Source organism: Tachysurus fulvidraco, chromosome 9, assembly GCF_022655615.1.
Source record: "Tachysurus fulvidraco isolate hzauxx_2018 chromosome 9, HZAU_PFXX_2.0, whole genome shotgun sequence".
NCBI lineage: Eukaryota > Metazoa > Chordata > Actinopteri > Siluriformes > Bagridae > Tachysurus > Tachysurus fulvidraco.
Genome location: NC_062526.1, coordinates 14,131,266 through 14,155,278, shown reverse-complemented (window position 1 = coordinate 14,155,278; position 24,013 = coordinate 14,131,266). Strand labels below are relative to the sequence as shown.

Below are 24,013 nucleotides of genomic sequence, written 5' to 3'. Positions count from 1 at the left end.
CATGACATTATATAAAAGTGTAAAAAACAAAAAGACTAGAAAGAGTTCACGTTGACAAGGATTTATTTTCTTATGGACACAAGTGTTGGACAACATCGGCCAAACGGCTTCCATCACAAATGAACCTTCATCAACTAAATATATGAATCTATAAAGTACTATCTCTTAAATTATACACCTTCAATAAAATTATATAATACATTACATAATAAATCAGATATGATTCAATAAAATACATTAGGCAAGATATATAATTCTATATATAAAAAAGAAAGAAACAAACGGGTGAGTCATATGAAAAAAAGTGAAACAGAAATTAGAACTGAATTCATTTTCAATAGTGCAAAATTGAAACAAAATATTTTCACCTAACTCACCCGCAAACAAATGAAACTTTTTTAAAAATTAAATTAAAACCTGTGTATTTATAATGCCTTCATGACACTGGCCAGCAGAAGGAAAATCTGCATATGGTACATATAACAGCATAAAAATATAAATTAAGACACTTATACGTTCAATATCACATCATATAAACACATTGTTTTCTTTTTTTGGCAATGATTGTCAGTTCTATCCATAAACATCAATTTCCATTGAGACTGAATGAGTGACTGGCAGCTGTTCTGCAGACACAGAGAAGATTGAAACCTTAACCGTTATCCTTTAAAACTTACCACATCCACAGCTCTCAAACCTCAAACTGAAGACTGAAGTAACTTCTAGACCCTAAAAGCTTCAATTTGTCTTCAAAAGAAAAAGAGAAAAAAAGAAATATTTGAGAAGCATGGTTGTATATTTAAAACAACTTATAATAATTCAGTAATTCCAGCCTGTATCTAAAATCCTGTTTTTCTCAGAAATATTACAGCAGCATTGTTTGTTTTATGTCCTTCATTAAAACAGATTTCTAGCCCAAATGTTTTGCTGTGACTCTCAGGAGGAGTAAAAGTTGTAAAAAGCTACAAATATGATTTGAACTCTGAGTAAGTCTGATAAGCACCGTGACTGGTCAGCTGCCACTACTTTTAACTAAAACAACACACAGGCTGGGATTTAAGCCGAAGATGGTGAAATCCAGCTATCTGTATGAATTTAGATTTTTAAAGCAAGGAACATTACACTTTGGAGTTTTGGGTGTGAAGCACAGAAGCGTGACTAGTGTGAAAACCACCTGAATTAAAAAATTCTAAAAAAAATGTTAGTCTTATTCCAGTAGGGACAAAATAGAGGCATTTGCTACGTTCACACATACAGAATTGTAGTGACAAAGTCACAAGTTCAAGTCCAATGAAAGTTGCAATATCCAGCAACAGTGACCAGATATGTTTGTGTCCAGGGACGTGACACTGTTACTATGGCAACCAATAGTAGGAACAGCTACTGATGACTTTATAGAACAGAGACTGGAGACTCGTCATAGATAAAAATCACTGTATGTGTGAACGCGATGTGAGTGTAAAGAGCACATCACTCTTGTTGCGTTGTTGCTTCAAATCTATTTCAACAGTACTTCAAATAAAATATAAAATAAACTAATTAATTAAAAAAAGCACAAAACTACAAAAACACTTAGATCTTCTTCCTTCTATCAGACAAAGTTTAAGGGTCATGTTTGAATTTTGCTGTTTTACATGTCTGCACTTTTAAAAGGAATTCGACAGCACAGTATGTTGTGCGTGATCTACAGTCACACACATAAACACACAGATACACACACCCTTACACTTACATAGTACACTGTGAGTACACCAAGAGAACTCCTGGTCCTAAACGGTGCACTGAGATTGACCAGCTACTGGACTACAGCTACTGAGAACTGCACTGCACTGTGAACTGCTAATAAGAGGGAGGGAGGGAGGGAGGGAGAGCAAGAGAGAAAGAGAGAGAGAGAGAGAGAGAGAGAGAGAGAGAGAGAGAGAGAGAGAGAGAGAGAGAGAGAGAGAGAGAGAGAGATCTTCACCACACAGGACAAATCCTAGAAATTACAAGATGAAACAGATCACAGAATCTCCACAGTTATGGTTACAGCAGTGATGATATACTGTGTGAGACTTCAGATCAAATCTAACCGAGCACAAGAACGTTTAGACAACATTCTTCCACAAATCTAACTAGATTAGCTTAAATATTGTTGTATAATTTATTCACAAAGTATGAATTTGCTCTTGCCAATGCAAATTTGTGTTTTTTTCCCCTTTAAATCAATTTAACATATGATTGGAAGAGAAGCGGAAGAATATGAGCTAAGAGTTTCTTTCTGTAATGACAAGAAGACTAATAACCACCAAGCTGAAAGTTTACAAAGGTTGAATTACATGATTGGAAATTCACATAGCAGAGTCTCTGAGTGCACAGAAGGAGCTGTAAAACATTTCACAGGATCAGGAGCTACTATCTGTATGTGGAGGTTAGAATGGAAATCAATCTGGATTGACCTTGTCCTCACATACTGCGGACGATAGGATGCTTAGCTGATGAAGGAGCTGGTCACTACACTGACAGTAAATTTACAAGAAACCAATGCCCCAGATGAGTCCTGACAGTTTAGTTATAGAAAATATAAACGCTTTGTTATCAGCAAAAAAACCCAAAAGAAAACATGAAAACATAAAAACCGGGCAATTCTATAGAAACTTAGGAAAGACTGTGATGCCCTCAACAAACACCCCAGCAGTGTGTGCTGAGTGAATATACAAAGAATTACACATTGGAAACAATTACATTTTTCATTGAACTATTGTGCTTTGCTCTTTGTAAAAGTCCCAGAATTGTTTGTAGCTGAATGTAGCTTAAAACAGGGGGAAGAGAAAAGGGAGAATGACATATAGCATGAATATGAATCAGATGACATAAATTCCATCTTAACTCCTAGAAGAAGAGCTACTAAAGCACTAACTCTATCTTGCCACATAAAGTAGAAGACTCCACTGAACAACAATATGACACAGCAAAAGCACAAGTCAGAATCCTCCAGCTCCTGTGCTGCTTGCCAGCAGGTTTAGGGCACTTGTGGCTTTTTGCTGTTTTTCCCTGAGTATGAGTCTCGACCTTCTGAGGAGTCGCTTGTTTTAACGGGGCTGCCGGCCTTTGAGCTGGAAGCGGAATGGGAGGAGTCGTGCCGGGAGCGCTGTTTGTGCGAGTTTCCCTCTTGGCCAGTAGGCGTGGCACTGCGGCTACTGCTGCTGCTGCTGCTGCCCTTCTTTACCTCATCCTCAGAGGTAAAATCCGAGCTGTCAGAGGGACTGAGACCAGCAGCGCTGGATGAGGGCAACTGAATCTGCAGAAGAAAAATTAAAAACACTATTGTAAGGTTTATCTGGGTTTTCAATCCATGTTGATGATGAGTGGTGATATGACTTCATTGAAATTTATTTTATAGTCATGTAAGATTACAAGTCACTGTAAGTATGATAACAATAAGATGTAAGTCACTGACTATACAGACACTACATTAATGATCAAAATAAGTAGCTTTTTTTTAAAAAAGTTATAATATACACAAAATAATATAACTTTTCAGAATTACTTTATATACAATAAAAAAAATGTTGTCAAAAATATAAAAATCACAGTGAAGCATCTATAGTGCATCACCGTTTTCTAACATAATGTGATGAAGTTTCTGCTTTTTCCACATCAACCAAATGTATTCACACATTGTTTTCAAACCTTGTTATTTTTTAAAAGCAGTGTCATGTTAAGTGAGAATAGTTACCTGGAATGGCTCAGTAACCCCAACAACAGAGTTCATATTGTTGCTATAGTAACCCAAAATGTAGTCACCAGCCTCCTTTGGTAACTCTTCCTCTGTGAAGGTAACCTGCACAATGTGAAACACCTGATCAGTTACTCACTTCACCCTCAGCTGAAACACTATTCAGTTATGTGTTTATTGTGTTTATTGTTTCCTGTCTTACGAGATGCTCCTGTCTCAGGTAATCGGATTCCTCCTGTTTAGCCCAAGTGTAACCCACGTAGTCTTTATGATGTTTAAATCCAACCTGGAAAAAATAAATGGCAGAAAAAGCAGTGCTTACGTTAACAATTCAATTTGCTGTGATGACTCATTTAATTTACGGTTGTATGGACATTAACCCTAACCCTAAAAATAATGCTGAATAAAACAAAAATGTCTTTGCAGTATCTCACTTTATCCTAACTTCCGTTTCAGCTTTATTTAAAAACTTCTTATTTGTAAGCTGAAATAAATCCAGTGAAAGAATTCCCTGTGTTGTACCTTGTAAAGTCCAATCCAGTCCCAGGAGCTTCTGGAGTAATTGTGTGCCACCTTAAATTTGGCCACAGCATCAGTCACTTCCCTCCATTCATCTTCTACAATCAGGGTCACCAACGGGATGTCCACTTTATATGGGAACTGTGGAGAGCAGTGTGTATTACAGTCAGACACGGTTCTGAACACTGAACCGCAGTTTTCCACACTGGCCTCAGCCACGGCTTTACCTGCAGGGTGAAGATAGAGGAGACGGGCTTGTGGTCGCTCACAGTGTACTCCATGTGACTGCGGTAGAAGTGCTGTGTAACTCGAGTGCCGCTGGTGAGGCCGGATATTGAGCTACGCTTAGATGTGCTGCTTGCTGGAGCCATGGGCCTTATACGCCACAGAATGCGATCAGTCCATGCAGGCTTACGCTTTTTCCCACTAGGAAAGAAATATGAATGATGCTTCAGATAATTACATACTGTATGAAAGCAAATACATAAAAAATAAAGATGGTTAATACGCTATTCTTCACTTTTGTCAGATGAATAGTAAGCTTTGGAAGGTTTTGTGTGACTTTTTCATAACAAATTAATATCAAGTCAAGACCACTCTTTAAATATTGGTCATTGTGCATGTGTTGTACAGTGAGCGCATTTTTATTCAGTTTAATTTGATGCTTTTAAGAACTGAAATTTACATAACTGGCATTTGTCAAATGCTCTTATCAAGTCTTTATCAATGAATACATTGAAACTGGGCCACTAGGTCCTGGATTAACAATACAACCAGTCTAAAACTCGGTTAGGAGGAAGAAAAGCACACAGACATATAGACAAGGTGTTTCTTTAAGTGCTAGAGTAGTATAGGTATTTGAGGAAGAGGAATGTCTATAGACCTCCTTGTTCCCTGAGAGATGGGAGAAGCAGTCGAGCAGTGCTGGAGGATCGGTGCAGTGTATGCTGCGTGCCCACTTTATACAGTAAACTTTGTTAAAAAGGTGAAATCTGGATGAAGATATAGATCTTTTATACTATACTGTACTATACTATACTATACTACACTACACTGTACTGAACTGAACTATACTATGCTACCCTGTACTATTTTATACTATACTGCACTATATTACACTATACTATACTACACCACACTGCACTACACTGCACTACACTATACTATACTATGCTATACTGTACTATACTATACCATGCTACACTACACTACACTACACTATACTATACCAAGCTACACTACACTACACTATACTATACTGCACGGTACTGCACTACACTGTACTGCATGGTACTGTACTATATAATACTATGCTATGCTTTGCTATATTATACTTTACTGCACTATATTACACCATACTATACTATACTATACTATGCTGTATTGCACTATACTATACTATACTATACCACGCTACACTATACTATACTGCATGGTTCTGCACTACACTGTACGGCATGGTACCGTACTATATTATACTATGCTATGCTATATTATACTTTACTGCACTATATTACACCATACTATACAACACTATGCTATACTACACTATACCATACTACACCACACCATACTACACTATATTACGCTATACTATACAATCCAACTATACAACTATACTGTACTGAACTGTTCTGTACTACATTACACTATGCTATACTACACTACACTATACTATACCACAATATACTGTACTATGCTGTGCTATATTATACTTTACTGCACTATATTACACCATACTATACAACACTATGCTATACTACACTATACCATACTACACCACACCATACTACACTATATTACGCTATACTATACAATCCAACCATACAACTATACTGTACTGAACTGTTCTGTACTACATTACACTATGCTATACTACACTACACTATGCTATACCACAATATACTGTACTATGCTGTGCTATGCTATACTATATTATACTATACTATAATATACTATACTATAATACAGTACATTACACTACACTATACTGCATTATACTGCACTATACTGTACTGAACAGAACTATACTATACTACAGTATAGTATACTATACTATACTGTTCTATATAATACTAAACTTCACTAGACTACACTACACTTTACTGTACTGTACTACACTATACTAAACTACACTACACTACACTGTACTGTACTATACTATACAGTCAAACAGAATAAACAAGTTATTTATTGACAGGATGCTCAGCATAAAAAGGTGAGCACATGGACAGTGTTTATAATTTTCTTATGATTATTTCTTCTAATATTTCTTATTATATTCTTATATTGCAGCATTTCTTGCACTGCGTTCACACATACAGCGACAAGGCAGAATTTGTTTTCATTCGAGTTGAACTCGATGCAAATACGAAGCAACTCGGTGCAGCGACTAGCGATGGGACTGAAGACAGACTTCAGAGCACATGCTGATTCTCCTTCATCTCTTATAATATGATGCAGATAAACACTGCTGAATTTTGTACACAAACATGAAATCTCCCTCCAAAGATTTGGAATGCTTGTTGCTCCAACCACTGAGAAACAATGTTACTATTGCAACCAGTAGTAGACAATATAAATTGACTTGCAGACGATACAAATCATTGTGTGTGATGGAAGCATTAGAGTCTACATTATCAAAGTGTGAGTTGGGAATAAGTTGATTTTGGGAAAAGTTTTTTTTTTTCCCAAACCAGGATAAACCATCTAGGGCTTGTGACATACAGTATACAGTAAGATGGACAAAACACGCATGCATTACTAAAGCAAAATAAAATGAAAAAGTCCTGTGCTGCTTCTGAGAGCCGCAGCCACATTGCGCAAGGAGACAGATAAAAGTTATTGGAAAAATATTTCTACATTATGAAGTCTACATGTTTATGGTAGAGCTACATGAGAAGCCTGAGGTAGATTTGAGTTCAGACTGGAATACGGTATGCCACCGAGTTTCATCGGTTCACTCAAAAGTTAAGTGTTGCTTCAAATCTGGAGCTCTTCTTTTTTTCAGCTTGGACAATTCGGCTACAAGTGCTACAATTTGTTCGTCTGTACCTGGTATCGTACGTGTCTGTTCCCACATCAAACTTGTAGGTAGGATGGAATTTCAGAGGTCCTTCCTGGAAGCCTTCCAGCACCGTCTCAGTGTCTTTGGCCATGTTTAACTACAGGATGGACAAAAAGGAAACAAATTCATATACACACATGAGTGATATTAAACATTTGTAGAAGCACTTAGTTTAACACTAACACTTACCTATAGTGACTATAGTACAATAGAAACTGTAAATGTGGCTAATAATATCATGTTGAAAAGGACCCACTTGTAGAGTACAAGTGGGTCCTTTTCAACATGATATTATTAGCCACATTTACAGTTTCTATAGTAACACCACACACAGGGACGTGTATATTGGACACATAAAAATGAGTGTTCTATAAAGTCTTTTATACAACAAGAATGGCTCAGTGCTTTCTCTGTAATATGACAAGTTGCATGTTATATTCAGTATTCCAAAAAACCACAGCGATTTGGCATGAGGTCAGGTGTTTGTGAAGCCTTCTGATAACCAGAGCACACAGCCAGCACAGAATGTAGAAGATCCTGACCAATCTAAAGTCAATTTCTAAGTATGTTCATTTATTTATTTGAATTGTCTCTTACCTGGTCTTTATCCCACAGCATAGAAAGTTTGTTATTGTCAATAGCTGCTTTAACCACATGCATCTCCAAGTCTTCAATCCGGAAGTTCAAATCCCCAAACCAGAAAACAACACTGAAAAAAAATTCATCCACGCAAAACAAATCCATAAAAATATTCAAGACATTTTGAAATAATGGTGTGAAAACTGAGAACCCTGGAATCCTGGGATATGGAGTTTGACGTTTCACACTGCTCATGCTCTACCTCTGTCCTGGCTCTTTATAATCTGGCATTTCTCTTATTTGCATATTTGCTCCATCAGCAAACATGACTGGATAAAAACATAGACCAGTTTGAATAGTGTCTTGTGTCACACTTTCACATCAGTGAGGAAATTAAATCAAGCTTGTGCTAATTATATTGATATCCAGCTTGTGCTAATAGTTCTTTCTTAATCTCTGATCACTTGACACCAGGGGCGGTTCTAGACCTTTTTTAGGGTGGCTTCAGCCCCCTGTCTGTGATCTCAGCCACCCTAAAACTCAAAGTATAATTTTTACTTTCATAAATAAACAATAAAATTTATGTTAAATGCAGGATATGTTGTCGATGGGAAATAAAATTATTTATTAGTTTGATCCAAGAGCGATTTTTTTTCCTTTTACGCAAGAAAAACACTATTGTAAGGTTCATCAGTTGTAGTCTTTCAAAAGTGCATCTTCAGTTGTCTGCTTTATTTGAACAGAGAAGCACAGGCACGCGTACTGTAGCATGCATGCGCAGTCAGAGCTGGAGGCATTTATCTATAACGTTAATCGCCGGAAAACCGCAAAGATGGTAACCAAAAGCAGTGAAATGTCACTATTCTTATTACCATTGTTGATAGCAAACAAAAGATTAACGCAAACAATCCATTCAATACTAAATAAAAATAACATTTATTGATTTGTGTTTTGTCTTGTGAATATTTTTTTATTAATGACTGCATTCATTGGACTCACTGTTTGTAGAGAATGCACACATACATGAACTGATTTGATTCAAGACTGGCATCATTACATCATGCATAAAATTTTGGTGTCCACTTTTGCCATTTTAAAGAGTACCATAACTTTTGGCTTACTACGTAGTCATATAATATATAATATAAAACTCTTCTTGTTTTAAATTCTCACTCTTTTTTTTTAATCCAGCCCCACTAGCTATTATTTACACATCACATCACAAGGTTTTCACTCGCTCTTCAGTTTCTGACTGGGTTTCATCTAGTTTGATGTTCAAACATGTCACTGTTTCACACTGTACACATTTTGGCACCAAATAATCCTGCATCAGAGTACAGTTTTATTACCGTGGATTAATAAACCGTTAACCTCACTCTTAATGACATGTATTAAATGATCCTGTAGACAGGGTTAAAATAGGGGATTAGAGCAATGGGGTAAAGCTCAGTGTGAAAAGCTGTAATAATGTATAAGACTGAGCACATTTATACTAACACTGCAGGCTTTTTTTTGCCAAATGTACCATGGAGAGCACAATTAAGATTGAATTAGGAGTGTTTGTATGTGTGTGTGTCTCACTCATGATCCAGAACTCCCATAGCGGCTTGACCTTCAAACTGTTGCTGCTGCAGGATGCTCTCAAAATCTTCCATGCGCTTCTCTGAGTTCTCCATGTGTGCTGGCAGGTGGCAGTTCAGGAAGCATATTGCGTGGCCGAACACGCTCATCCGAGCACTTACTCCACCCTTATTTCCCTGGAAGGAAGAACAGGAAACAATTACGTGTGTGTGTGTGTGTGTGAGAGAGAGAGAGAGAGAGAGAGAGAGAGAGAGAGAGAGAGAGAGAGAGAGAGAGAGAGAGAGAGAGAGAGAGAGAATAAATTATAAAAAGCTGTGAAAAAATATCTTATTCACTATTCTAGAATAAATATACATACAATATTACATACAATATTATGCAGATTTACATATATCTACATACAATATTATGCAGACGCACATCACATCGAATCCCTCTAATCAATCCAAGTGCCATCAACTGGTTAAATATCCATTTATCTTACTGTTTTTGTGATTGTTGCAGCCAAACATGTTTGCTGTGTTTTGCAAAGGAATTTTCCAAAATCTTTCAATGGAAGTTTTTTGGCCTTTTTTTTTTTTTTTTTTTTTTGTGGATAACATTTTCACACTCGTCACAAAATCCTGGAGGAACTGCTTTTTCATGGCAACATTCTTAATAACATCCTAACATCTTTATCTTACCTGTATCACTAAGACTTACCCAGATTCCCCCCAGCCCTGTGCGTGTGTTTTCAGTCTGTATGCCTCTGATCAACGGCAGGTGGTAATACTTAGAAAACACCAGCAGCAGTACACCCTGCATTCTCTGGGATGTCACCTGTGAACAGGCAATGCACTGTGTTTAGACATGAATCTGTATAATATGCTATTTTCTCTTAAAATACAAGAATTCTGCCTAAGGAGTGACATCCTCAGACACAAGCAATGCTCCAGTAACAGCCTGTTAGAGTATATATGAAGAAAAACATATCTCCACTACAGCACCACTACAGCACCACTCAGTGTCATTTCCTCACTTCCACTTCTTCCCTACCTCCTCCTTACACACAACTGGATAAGTCCATCATGATTTTACTTCTGTCTCACACAAACATGATCAGAACATAAGAAATACTACAAAAGAATCAAGATTAATATTAGACTTATATTTAAATGTGTTTGTATTTATCTCAAATAAGCAAGCCTGAGATGACTGTGGCCAGGAAAAATGCCCTTAGATGGAAAAGGAATTCTGACAAATGCCATAAATGTAAATGTAGAAAGAATCCTTGAGAGGAACCAGACTCAAAAGGGAACCCATCCTCATTTGGGTGGAACTGAAGGGTGTGATTATAATCTGTTATTAACACCATAGAGTGTTATTAAGAATAATGTCCTTGCTACAGTCATATACTCTCCGACAATTGTGTATTGATTAAGACGTCATTGGCATTAAAGACCACATGAAGTTGGCATCTTCTCTATGAATGTCTGAAATCTTCATGAAATGGAATCCAACTGCAGCTGGTACATGGTCTCACTGATACAATATATACACAAGATATTCTCACTGTAATTCTATAATTTAGTTCTTGGCTGCATCGCAGACATCTCTTTAGCTGTCTCTCTCTCACTCTCTCGCTCTCTCTCTCTCGTTTTCTCTCTCTCTCTCTCACTCTCTCGCTCTCTCTCTCGTTCTCTCTCTCTCTCTAACTCAATCGCAATATCCATCTAGTGCACTGGAATATTCGCTTCCTTAAAAAATCCCACAATGAACCGCAAAAACCAGAGAGAATCGATGCTCAATACTGTATGTTCATTTACAAGAAATGACGTCATATTTTCAGAAGCCTTCAGCTGCAAAAAAACGGCACCTGAATTGAACTTTCAGCCGACTTCAGTTACAAAGGTAAGTAGCCTGTTATCATCGTTGTGGCTTTCGATTGATGACATCTGGCTTCAGAACTGTGACTTTACAGCCTCATGTTACCCAGATCCTTAGTTTAACCTTGCTGTTAATTTATTGTCTTTTGATTTTAGCGCTTTCTTTACTTTACACAAACACACATACACACATACACACACACACACACACACCCATATGCACGCACGCACACACACACTCACACTCACACAAAACAAAAGACTGGGATTAATACTGAAATGTGTCAAATAGGATTAAGAAAACATGTCTAAAAGAACAATTGTGTGTGTGTGTGTGTGTGTGTGTGTGTGTGTGTGTGTGTGTGTGTGTGTGTGTGTGTGTGTGTATGTATGTATGTGCGCGCGTGTGTGTGTGTGTAAGAAAACATGTCTAAAAGAACAATTGTGTGTGTGTGTGTGTGTGTGTGTGTGTGTGTGTGTGTGTGTGTGTGTGTGTGTGTGTGTGCATGTTTTTGTTGTTCCTGACCAACACATATCCAAAGCGGCTGAGAGTGTCCATGCAGACTTCACTCCACTGGTCAGTGAAAAGGACGTCCTTCAGCCGTTTATTGATCATAGAGTTCACTTCCTGTAATCTGGTATTAAGGAACAGATGGAGTGATGAGCAAGAGATTTACTGAAAGTAAATTAACAGACAGTTTTGTAACTAATTTGAAGACTGTTTATGTAATGATCTGTAATAATTGTGTAGGTTATAATGTTACATTCAGAGTGTTTATCCTGAGCTAAGCTTGTTTATGTAGCTGGATTATCTAATCAAACACATCTTCTTGTGCCAAGTACATCTCAAATATTAACAATGCTGCAAGTGTAACGTTTTGTGTAACAACAAACTATGTTACGCAAGCAAATGAACCATTCATTAACTCTGGCTGTCTAGCAACGACTTTATTTGCATTGTGTTTTGCATTATTTGCTTTATCATGTTGATGCCCAAGATTAAAATGTTCAAAATATCCAGCAGAGCAGCTCTTACCCTATGATATACATGTCTGTATTTCCATCACCTACGTTCAGCCCCAACAAGGAAGTGATGTCATCTGGGGGCATGGCTGAACCCACGTTCCATGTGATTATGTGCACTCTGGGAGCAAAGTGAGAGATAATAAAATACATCTACATAATAGATCTTTGGTGGTGTGTGTATGTGTGTTCAGCAAGTGTGTGTTTTCTAGGTTTCCTCTATTTCTAAATTCGAGCACTAAATGCCTTCAGTTAATGCTCTATAGGTGATCAAGTTTCCCTCTTGATAGTCTATAATTTTGTTGCATTATTTCCCTCTGCATGTTCTCAGTACATTAACCATTATCATTAATCAGCTAAAGTCCTCTCGCTCACTAATACTCATGTGGAGAGCAGGGGAGAAAGGAGGGAGTGAGAAGTGTGCACAAAGAGGAAAGGAACGGAGAAATGGAAGAGATGGAAATAAAAGATCCATGAATATCTCTTATATTTTGCAGGGCTCCTCTGAGGCTTAGGCTGATTTGTACCGCTAATAGCAGGAAGCTGTGACTTAATGGATGTTGAAAAATGAGAAACACTAATATTATATTCAATATGTGTGAGCTCGTTAAATATCACTTTAAACATGAATATATGCTTTAAAAAATAGCAATCTGAGACAGCTCATTTATCTGAGATATTATTAGGCTGAGATATTGATCTGAGATCCCATCAATCTTAGGTTGCATTAATCACTCCCTCACTTTCAGTATTCACTTTATCCTAGTCAGGGTTGCACTGGGTGTGAGATGGGCATAAACCCAGTATATTCCAGGGCACCATGTACACACTCATTTACACATTTGGGGACAATCCACCTGCTGGCATGGTTGAGGAAACATGACAGTATGAATATGTTGATTAAAGCGGTGATGTGACTTGCGATTACCTGAAATCATCATCCATGTGAGGCTTTGTATCAGATGTCCCAGCTACAGAGAGTGCCCGCTGAGGGTGAACAGAGGGATCTGTCAGTGGTGGTTTGTAGGACGGTGCCTGAGGAAGCGAGGCTGCTCTCATTGACATGTGGCTCCTCGCTGCAGCAGCATGTCCAGCCAAAGCAGGGGGTCTGTCATCATGAAGCTGTTGGACTGGACCTGATGGTTGGCTGGCCTTGTTGGGAACAAAAGAGTCGGCTTTCCCCTGGGTCAATTCAGGATAGTCTGGGAGATCAGGCTGTGATATCTCAGTGGATCCTTCTACCCGGGGGGATCTCTGAGGCCTCCTTGGCCTAGTGGCTACAAGTGGTGTGCTCTGTGCAGAGGAACAGCTCTCTGAGTCTGGATGAAGTGTGGAGTCCACTGTAGATGTTTTCAGTTCTTGTGTAGATGATGGGACATCAGGATTCCTCTGGTGCTCCATTCTTTCCTGTAAGAAAGTAATACACAGAGGCAATACTTGACAACTTGTTTGTAACAAACTATAGCTAGAATTGCAATGTAAGGTAGTGAAATGTAGCAGTCCTGTAAACATCGGTCGGCTTAGAACAACGCATGTACAATCAAATTACTGGATAGGAACTAAGTGGTGTATAATTGACTGTATAGAAATCGAATCACATCCCCTGTGGCTGAAGGAGACTTAGAGATCTCATAGGTTTATTAGAGTTCGTTACTGCTTAGTCGAGCTTCTTGACATTCTGTGCACCTACATGTAATCTGAAAACTTGTGCCTTAAAAGTCAAAGTCAAAACAGGATATAAATATGTGTATATACACTCACTGACCACTTTATTAGAAACACCTGCTTTATTGTTTGTCTAATTATTATTAAAATATGTCATTGTTCTGGTTGCAAATCAAGTCCTACATTTTTTTTCTAATGTTTGCTGTTCGAAATCATCCTTCATTGAATAATAAAACATTCTGAATCTACACTCACACAATCAGCATGGTCAGCATTTGAATTTGACATAAATATTAAATTGTTTTAAACTCGACAGTATGAACATACAAAGCATACTGCATATGAATATATCATATTTAACTTTATTTTGGGTGAATTCTGAAACTCTGATGGTATTCTTTGGTTAATTACATTATGTTGCCAAGGAAACTAGATTGTGTGGCTTTGCCCAGTATCAGGGTGGGGGAAAAAATCACATTAAGTGACAGACAGTGTTGTATAAAGTACTAGAAAGCAATACTTGAGAAAAAGTACAAGTATCGTACTAGAAAAAGACTTTGGTAGAAGTGAAAGTTACCTTTTAGAATATTACTCAAGTAAAAGTCTTAAAGTATCTGATATATAATGTACTTAAGTATCAAAAGTAATTTTCTGATATTTAATGTACTTAAGTATTTGAAGTAAAAGTAAAAATTAAAATTTCAGTGATTTTCAGTAGGCATAAGACCAGGGGCAGTTCTAAGATTTTTATATTATATATTATATGACTACGTAGTAAGCCAAAAGTTATGGTATTATTAAATGGCAAAAGTGGACACCAAAATTTTTTGCATGATGTAATGATGCCAGTCTTGAATCAAATCAGTTCATGTATGTGTGCATTCTCTACAAACAGTGTGTCCAATGAATGCAGTCATTAATAAAAAAAAAATTCACAAGACCAAATCAATAAATGTTATTTTTATTTAGTATTGAATGGATTGTTTGCATTAATATTTTGTTTGTGCTATCAACTCTGGTAATAAGAATAGTGAAATTTCACTGCTTTTGGTTGCCGTCTTTGTGGCTTTAAAGTAACATTATAGATAAATGACTCCAGCTCTGACTGCGCGTGCACGCTGCGCGTGCCTGTGCTTCTCCGTAGAGCGTGCGGACGTGCGTAATGCAATCTAGGAGCAGTGATTCGCCAAACCTCCCTTATTGCAGTCGCACACATTTCTTCTGATTTTATTTTGTAGTAACGAGCAACGAAGATGATTAATGGAAATATAACGGAGTAAAAGTATACATTTTATCTAGGCAATGTAGTGGAGTAAAAGTGAAAGTTGACATAAATTTAAATAGTGAAGTAAAGTACAGATACGTGAAATTTCTACTACAGTACCGAAGTATTTGTACTCCGTTACATTACAACACTGGTGACAGATCAACAACAATAAATATTCAAACATTTCTATTAAACATTAATGTGATGAAGTTTAAATGGAAAGAATTTAACTTTGAAATATATCAACTTTTGCCCTCTTAAAAATTGTAAAAAATCGTAATACGTCAAGAGTAATACTGTATGTCAAGAGTCTGTTTTAATGGCTTTCTAATGCACTGGTATGTTTGCTCCCTAAAAAATCCCACAATGCACCTCAAAAAACAGGGAGTATTGATGCTGATTATGTTCCCTTGCAGGAAATGACATCATATTTTCTGGACCAACTCAGCTTAAAAAATGATAGACGAAAGGAACTCTCAGCCAACTTCAGTTAAAATATAAGTAGATTGTTATCATTGTTGTGGCACATGATTACGTGTTTTTTACTTTCTTGGTGTGTCTTCTTCTGTGGTCATGTGGTCAGGTCCCAGACTCGTGTACATGACATACTGATTCATGACTTAAGGGAATCAGGGACATGACTGACATGAAACTGAAGTTTCTAGTAGGCTGTATCTTCTATGAACCCATATATTTGAGTCACATGGTCATATGATCATGGTCACTGATGTTTGCACTTCATCAGTAATATGGCTAGCAGCAATATTAAAATTTCTTTTCCCTCAATTTTCCCTCAAAGCAAAATGACATCTGCATAGACAGTGATGGACAAGTACATCCGGGACAACACTGGTAACGAGACCGGCAATAAACAAACTCAATAAATCAAACATTTTTGGCTGCAACAATGACAAACATTTGTAACTGCTGAACTAATATAAGGATGAAAACCAATATCACCACCATATCACACTGTAGTGAATTTTAATGGTGTGTATCATTACATCCCTAACAGGTAAATAAACTACACAGAATTTCCAAAAAATATTTCTGTTCCATAAAGAAAAATCACTGAGAACAAACGAAAAAGGAATCAGTCATCTGTGGCTATCTAAGGCTGTGAAGAAAGGTGCTGAGCTAAAAAAAAATAAAAATAGGAAATAATAACTAACTGTGGATCAGTATAGCTTCAGACTGATAGTGTTTTGTAACACAAAATATCTTTTTAATGTAATTATTGGGTCTATAAGTAAGTACTGTTGGGATGTTTCTCTTCTCTTCATTGACATTATCCCTGAAGGACTACAGAGAAAATGAAAATGACCACGAGATTATAGATATTTCCATTTTCCTCATTCAGTAACATTAAGACAAATACAATGACACTGCTCACAATCTCTCTAAAGCCCCAGAAAAAACAAAACCCAGCAGTTATTTTAATAGTGCTTGCCATGAAAAAAAACAAACATGCAAAACATCATCTTTTCCGCAACATTCAATTACTCCAGGATTCTGACTGGCACAGAGCTGCTGTCAGACCAGATAATGGTGGAAGTAAATGACCCTTGACAATACCTGACAGCAAGCCCACACAGGGCTAAATTAAGCTTATGGTTATTTATGGTACCACACACCCCGGATGCTAATGACTTATAGCTGCTTTATGACACAACACAACAATGAGCAGATGAATAATAAAACAGCACACACAAATTACACAAGCGGAAATAAACATAACAGACCTCACATTAAGAAACAATTTACAGTACAGCTTCTAGCTCTGGAGTAAGTGAGATAAGATGTCATACCTCCAGCTATTCCTTCCCCCACACCACACTATCAGCACTCGCTTGACTGTGCTCAACGCCAGCATGTAAACATCAGCAATGTGGGCTTATTTATGCTCAGACACCATGTCTTTCCATACCAGCCTGAGCTTCTCTGATTACTGTTTGTATGTATGCTTTAACCTAGATTCTGCTAATAGTTGCTGTGTTCAGGCCAATGCCTGATTGACCTTCTCTTTATGGCTGATTGTGCAGATAAATACTCTGTAACCTTCACACTATTATTCCACACTGAATATGTCAAGACAATCCTTAACGTTACAGATCTATCTGAAAATTCAGAACACGTCCTATACTGACACATGCACATGTTCCACCCCTGAGACACCACAGAGTCCTTGAACTCAGCAGCAAAGTCGTGTCAGCCAACTTAAAGTCCAACAGAAGAGAAAACTGGAATTGATAACTGAAAACTGAAATTTTCTCAGTAAGATTACGACATAAAATAACATCATGAAAAAATTTATCAATAATATAAACATACAAGCCACAAACCTGGAAACTTTGATTACAAAAATCCTTGTGCAAATAAATCTAACAAAAAAAGGAAACTAAAAGTCAAAAATCCGAAGATTATTTTGTTCAAATTAATAAAAAATTAGGCTTCAATGAAATCTCTTTACACTGTTCCTCGTTTATGAATCTTTTCCTAAAGTTTTGTGCACATTTTTACATGAGCCAAACAATTATACACTGGATATGGTTTTGGATTGTGTGTGTGTGTGTGTGTGTGTGTGTGTGTGTGTGTGTGTGTGTGTGTGTGTGTGTGTGTGTGTGTGTGTGTGTGTGTGTGTGTGTCTATGTGCTGATCACAGCTCATTTGCATTTTACCAACACTCACAAAACTCCATATAAGGTCAAATGTAGGCAGCTGATATCCTGAAATGAACAATCGGATTAAAGGCTGAAGGATAAAAAATAAAATTATTTTGAATTATTTATGTGCCAATAATAATAATAATAATAATAATAATAATAATAATAATAATAATAATAATAATAATAATAATAATAATATTTTTCATCACCTGAGTCATGTCTTACGGCTCATCCTGCATTTACAGAACACTGATATTTTTGTCAGAATTAAATAAACCTGTTTACTTCATTTATGGATTTGTGTTGCCTTTTTTAATTATTTATATTTGTCAATTAAATCCAATAATTTATCTCCACTGGTTTTCACAAAACATTCTTCATGGTGCTCCTAGAATGTTAACTCCTCCTAGTGATCTAACATGATGCTCTGGATGTGGACGTCTGCTAAACGCTGTCAATGTAATACTCAAAATAGACACCATGCAAGTTCTAGAACTTGAAGTCAATCAGGTTGAGGTTTACGTTATTTATTTATTTTAAGTACAAATAAACAGTAATAGACAGAAAAGTGATTCTAATAATAATAAAAGTAATACTCAGAGATTTGTACATAAGAGCTGCTGCTGAAATGATGAACACCTTCCTGGACTCATCCAGGAGCCTCATTCTCCATAATCTTATTCTGAACATCCTTCAACACAAGGTACTGCAAACAGCTGAGTAATGATTTCTAACCTCACTGTCTGGTGTTACCCAGATGAGGACTGAGTTCCCTTTTGAGTCTGGTTCCTCTCAGGGCTCATCTGTTACTCATGTCATTTCAGAGATGATTTCATCTGACTCGCTTTTTAGGGATCTAAAGCTACATCCAATTCTTCCAAGTATCTATTATTAAAAGATAAAATTCATCTTACCAGTCAATCATAACGACATTTTATCTTATATATTGTATATCTGGATTCACTAAAGCTAACCCCACTTTAAAACCCAGGAATCAGCCAAGCTCTAACATCTTATTATCCATGCACTAATGGCAGATGTGACTGAATAACCAGGTTTTTGCGGTTTCTTAGCGACAGCAGGTGCAGACAATGGACTGGTCAGGGGCTAAGTGTGCACAAAATATCCTCCATTGCTCACCCACTGACATGTCTTCATTTTTTCCTCGGCCTTTGGTTATTTTTTGTTCACGGGAGATCAAAAATGTCCTTGACATGCCCTTTAACAGTGCAATCGCTCTGACACTGAAACAAGCAGGAAGAATCTACAGGTTTCAGTTACTGATCATTCTGAAAAACTCAATGTTCAGACGTAGGCAGAGTTCTTAAACATCCCATAATATTGATCTCCTCATACTAATCATTCTTATTAGACAAATTACAGTCGCATCTCATTAAAGCTTTTCAGCTGGTTTGTTGTCAACTGCCAAATGTTGATCTGTTAGCACTTGAGGACAAACTCCTGCCAAGATAGGGGCTGCTTCCTGTATTCAGAAGGCATGAAAGGTTCAATACAAAACAAAAAACACCCAATTCACCAAACATCTCAGCATAGGGGCTCTTCCAGCTCCAATAGCCTGTACTATGTGGATCTAAGAGGCTCTGTTTTTTTTATTGGAGGATCAGGGTTCAAGCCGCAGCACTGCTAAGCTGCCACTGTTGGACCCTTGACCAAGGCCCTTAACGCTCTCTGTATCATGGCTGCCCCTGTGCTCTGACCGCAACCTCCAAAAGTTGAAATATGCGAAGATAGCTTGTTGACACACAAGACACAAATACGCTGTTTATACATCATCTGCATTCACTTAGAGGAGCTCATTAACTGCCGGCGTCTGTATACATGATCTCACAGATGGTCATGATGTCTAGTCTAGTCTGTAATCAACAAGGGGACAGAAATACCATCCTGCTTACCCAGAGGAATAGAGCAGTGCTTATTATGTGCTCCCAGACTCCCGGCCATGGATGTCATTGGTGTCGTCAGGAATCTGATAACTGTTCTTGATTGTTTTGACACAGTAACGCTTCATTAAAGCTTTGCAAGATACAGACCCCCTACACACAAAAACACACCCTGAAAACTCATTCTGCCTGAAAATCCCCAGTGTGAAACGCAACAATTCACTGTTTAGAGCTTTCCCCTTTTACAAATACAATATAACAATGTAATGCAAAATCTGTCAGCTATGTTTTAAAGGTTCACTGATCAGGTGATGTGCTGTACAGTGTCTCTAACACAGGTCCTTGAGCTAGCTGTCTGTGACATTATGCTTTCCCGAATGAGGGTCAGTGTCAGGAACACAGCTGCTCGCATCTCTTAAGTGTGCATCTTTCTAAACAACCCTAAATGACACAAATGTGCAGATAAAAAAAACATTCTGATTAAAAAGCTTCATTCTGACTATAATGAAATCACAGTATGACATTCCCTGGCTTAAGCGTGCGTCTCACCATCGGTATCTTTTCCAGAGTCAGTAGGATTCAAGAACAAATGAGGTGAGATGCTAAAAAAGAGACAAGATGAACCATATAACATGGCTTAAATCCCATCAACTGCTCCACACTAAGCTGCAAGACTAATGAAAATTGCTCCTGCTGATTATGTCCTGAGCTGTATTTGCTTATTTGGTTGAATCACAGAGATGCTGATATTGCAAGGCAGGAAAATTAGACATGCTTAATGAGATCAGCACAGTTAAATCAGAGGTGTGTCTTGGGTTATATTTAAACCCTCCAGTCTTCATGCTCGACACACTACACACACTGCACACACACACACACACACACACACACACACACACACACACACACACACACACACACACACACACCCCAGCATAATGACCTTCAGGAGTTTTCCATGTCCTTTATATTTAGAGCAGGACTCAAAGGCACAGATTAATTCTTTTGTTGCCTGAACACATGAGCAGCCTTTTCCTTGACTAAAGAAAAGCACAATAAATTCTAGGAAATGAATCACTACATTTTTATTGGTCGTGTGTGCAGTGACTGGATTATAGACATGGCAGTCTAAGGCTAGAGACAGCAGACGACTGTGCTCTTATTCAAGGTGATGGGATAAAATACTGTGAAAGGGAAAAAAATAATTATTTTCAGAATTATTGTTAGGTTATACATTAATAATGAAGCATTATTCCTATGTACGGAATAATGAATATATCATGTTCTTGTGATACATTCTGAACCACTTATCAGGGTCACTGGAGTCTATCCCAGAAGACACTGTGGACAAATTAGAGATGCCAATCAGCATACAACGTGTGTGTTGGGCTGGGGAAGGAAACCAGAGAACCTGGAGGAAACACCTAAAGCACAGGAAGAAAATGAAAACCACACACACACACACAACACACACGGAGGGCAGATGCAGTAACTGAACCGATGATGCCACATATGTTAGGCAAATGTGGAAACCACAAAGCCACTGTTTAAAAAATAAACTGACTCTAAAAACATGTTTGTATAATGTTTCTGATAAATAATATTCCTAGTGGACAAACCAAACAGATTAATTAATACTTTTTATTTCTCTTGCTGTGCCATGTGTTTTAATTTCAAAAAGATCATCTGAAACCGTGATATGAGAACCGTGATACTCAGTTCCCGAGTTCTTGAGAGGTTTTCTAGCTCAGTGTCAGTGCTTCCAGTGTCAGTGTCAGTTGTTCTGTGAGCCTAAAACATCTGATGTAAAGATTCAGTGCTGTGCAGCTTCACTGTAGTTATACAGGATACACAGACAAAACCAGCATGTGCAGTGAGCATTAAAAGTGAGTGATGGTGTGAAGAGATCTCAGGGTGCAGGTGTAATTGTGCAGGAAAGCAAAGAAATAAATGCAACAGCAAAAAGATTAATGTCTAGCATTTTGAGAAACTGTGAGTGCTGTGATCAAGCCTTGTATTCTTACCGGTAGGATGCCAGCTAATAGTCCACAGTGTAAAAGATTTCTCCTTGTAGACTAGTTTGGAAGAAAAAAGATAATTCCTACTGATGTAACCTTTAACTGCTTAATATCACCGGATCCAGATGTAATTGCAAAATGATCGTCCTTGTAAAGGGCTGAAAAGGAAACGATGATGAAATTAAAGAAACATTTCTATCAACCTGCCACTTCCTTTTTCTGACACATTAACGCCCATTACAGAGATGTCAAAAAATCCTAAAAGAAAAGACGACTGAACTCCAATGCAGGCATGAGAACGTACAGGGTTTTACACGCCGACACGGAGAACAGAGTTTACACGCAGACACGGAGGACAGCTTTTACACGCAGACACGGAGGACAGCTTTTACACGCAGACACGGAGGACAGCTTTTACACGCAGACACGGAGGACAGCTTTTACACGCCCACATTAAGGTGCATTACAGCTCGAGTCGCACCGCTTTCTCACTGCTGCGTTTCGCTCCGGTTCTGCCGCCTGTTTCCGACACTATGGCGCCTTGCGGACACAAAACACACGCGCGTAACACGCAAATATACACGACTACGCGTTTAAATACCGAAGACTTCCCATGCTATAAACACCGAGCTCGGCTTTCCGTCAGAGACGTTATCAGCGTTCACGTCACTTTCACCTCTGGTCACGTGACAGCTCCAAACACCGCGCATTCCAAAGGATGTGGCATGGAAAGCAGCTCATTTGTATATTCACCCAAATCCATCTGCAGTATTTGCCAGCATTGGGTTAGAATGGAATCAGAAATGAAAGTAAAAATACAATACACTGATCTGATCCTACACTGTTTATTAGAGGAGATCAGACCAGATGAGAAGAGATAAGATTATATAAACTCACCTATTACACAGCTGATCATGTGGCAATGTGTAAAACAATTCAGGCGTAAGATTAATGTTCATGTCAGACAAAAGAGTGGAGGAGGAGAATCAAGGGAAATAATTCATCAATCCATCCATCTTCATCGGCCATCAATCTTTTACGCTCATCCTACACAGGGTCATGAAGAACCTGAAGTCTATCCCTTAAGACTTGATGCCCAAGGAAGGAGACAACCTGGGTAGGGTGCCAATCCATCGCAGGGCACAATCTCACACTACAGACAGTTTAGAGATGCCAGTCAACATATCCCAACTGAGGAGGTTGGGGTCAGAGTGCAGGGGCAGCTATGATACAGCACCCCTGGAGCAGAGAGGGTTGAGGGCCTTGCTCAAGGGCCCAACAGTGGCAGCTTGAACCCCGATCCTCCAATCAACAACGCAGAGAATTAACCACTTGGGCCACCACTGCCCTAGTATGGTGTAATTAGCCGGTAAGCCATAGTAAGGTGTTTAGCCTGTTAGTAAACAAAATATACCCAGAAAAGTAATGGGAGAAAGCATTCTTTTTTACATTGTATACAGTTCATTTTGATCATTTTAAATCAGTAATCTCACTGAAATAATTTAATTGCCTTGCACTTCTGCTAACTTTCACACATTTCTACACATATGTATTTATTACTACATTAATGTGATGCAGATGTTCAGCCACTGTGTGTTGGGAAGCAGGCTGGTCATGTAAGGCACTGGTTTGTTGTTGTTATGTAAGCTAACTCAGACACTGGACAGAAAAGACTGTTCCTCCAGGCAACATTTCACACTCTGGTGCACATCTCCAGCTGCAACCACATCAAAAATCTCAACATGGACACGTGTAGTGCATGAACACATCTTACAGACACGCCAGTTTAGAATGGAACAAAAATCTGATTAGTTATAAATAATGATTAAAATCAACAGCTCTACATAGAAGGTAAAATGGTTATATCACTCTCTTTATACAGCATATAGAAAATTCAAACACTACACATTTGTTTCAACAAAAACAAAGATTTGGATAAATAAATGGTAATAGTATAGAGCATTAAGGAAGAAAACCCTCCCTCAAAGTGTTTCCATCCTTACAGTTTAAATAATTTTACAAAGTTAACTTAAATCATATCACATACATAGAGATAAAACTCCAAAAAATAATTAAATTCTAAAACAATTTTATGATAAATTATTCACCGTGCTAGTATTCTACATAAAGCCTTTTTTGGAAGG

General features: G+C 37.8%; 1 protein-coding gene across 6 annotated transcripts; it reads right to left on the bottom strand.

Annotated features, from left to right (window-relative positions):
• Positions 1-45: 45 nt before the first annotated feature.
• On the bottom strand, positions 46-23,044 carry inpp5jb (inositol polyphosphate-5-phosphatase Jb). Of its 6 annotated transcripts, none has more exons than XM_047818908.1 (14): positions 21,876-22,549; positions 19,864-21,275; positions 13,281-13,759; positions 12,366-12,473; positions 11,856-11,964; positions 10,167-10,283; positions 9,465-9,640; positions 7,902-8,013; positions 7,292-7,401; positions 4,465-4,663; positions 4,241-4,378; positions 3,921-4,004; positions 3,719-3,823; positions 46-3,280 (listed from the first exon to the last, which is right to left on the bottom strand). In XM_047818908.1, the coding sequence occupies exons 3-14, from the start codon at positions 13,751-13,753 to the stop codon at positions 3,002-3,004; spliced, it is 2,010 nt and encodes a 669-aa protein (XP_047674864.1). In that variant the 5' UTR covers positions 13,754-13,759; positions 19,864-21,275; positions 21,876-22,549; the 3' UTR covers positions 46-3,001. The 6 variants fall into 6 exon arrangements, with proteins under 6 accessions (XP_047674864.1, XP_047674865.1, XP_047674868.1 ...); XM_047818909.1 differs by lacking the exon at positions 19,864-21,275 and having other exon boundaries at positions 21,876-22,027; positions 22,174-22,548; XM_047818912.1 differs by lacking the exons at positions 19,864-21,275; positions 21,876-22,549 and adding an exon at positions 22,767-23,044.
• Positions 23,045-24,013: the final 969 nt, after the last annotated feature.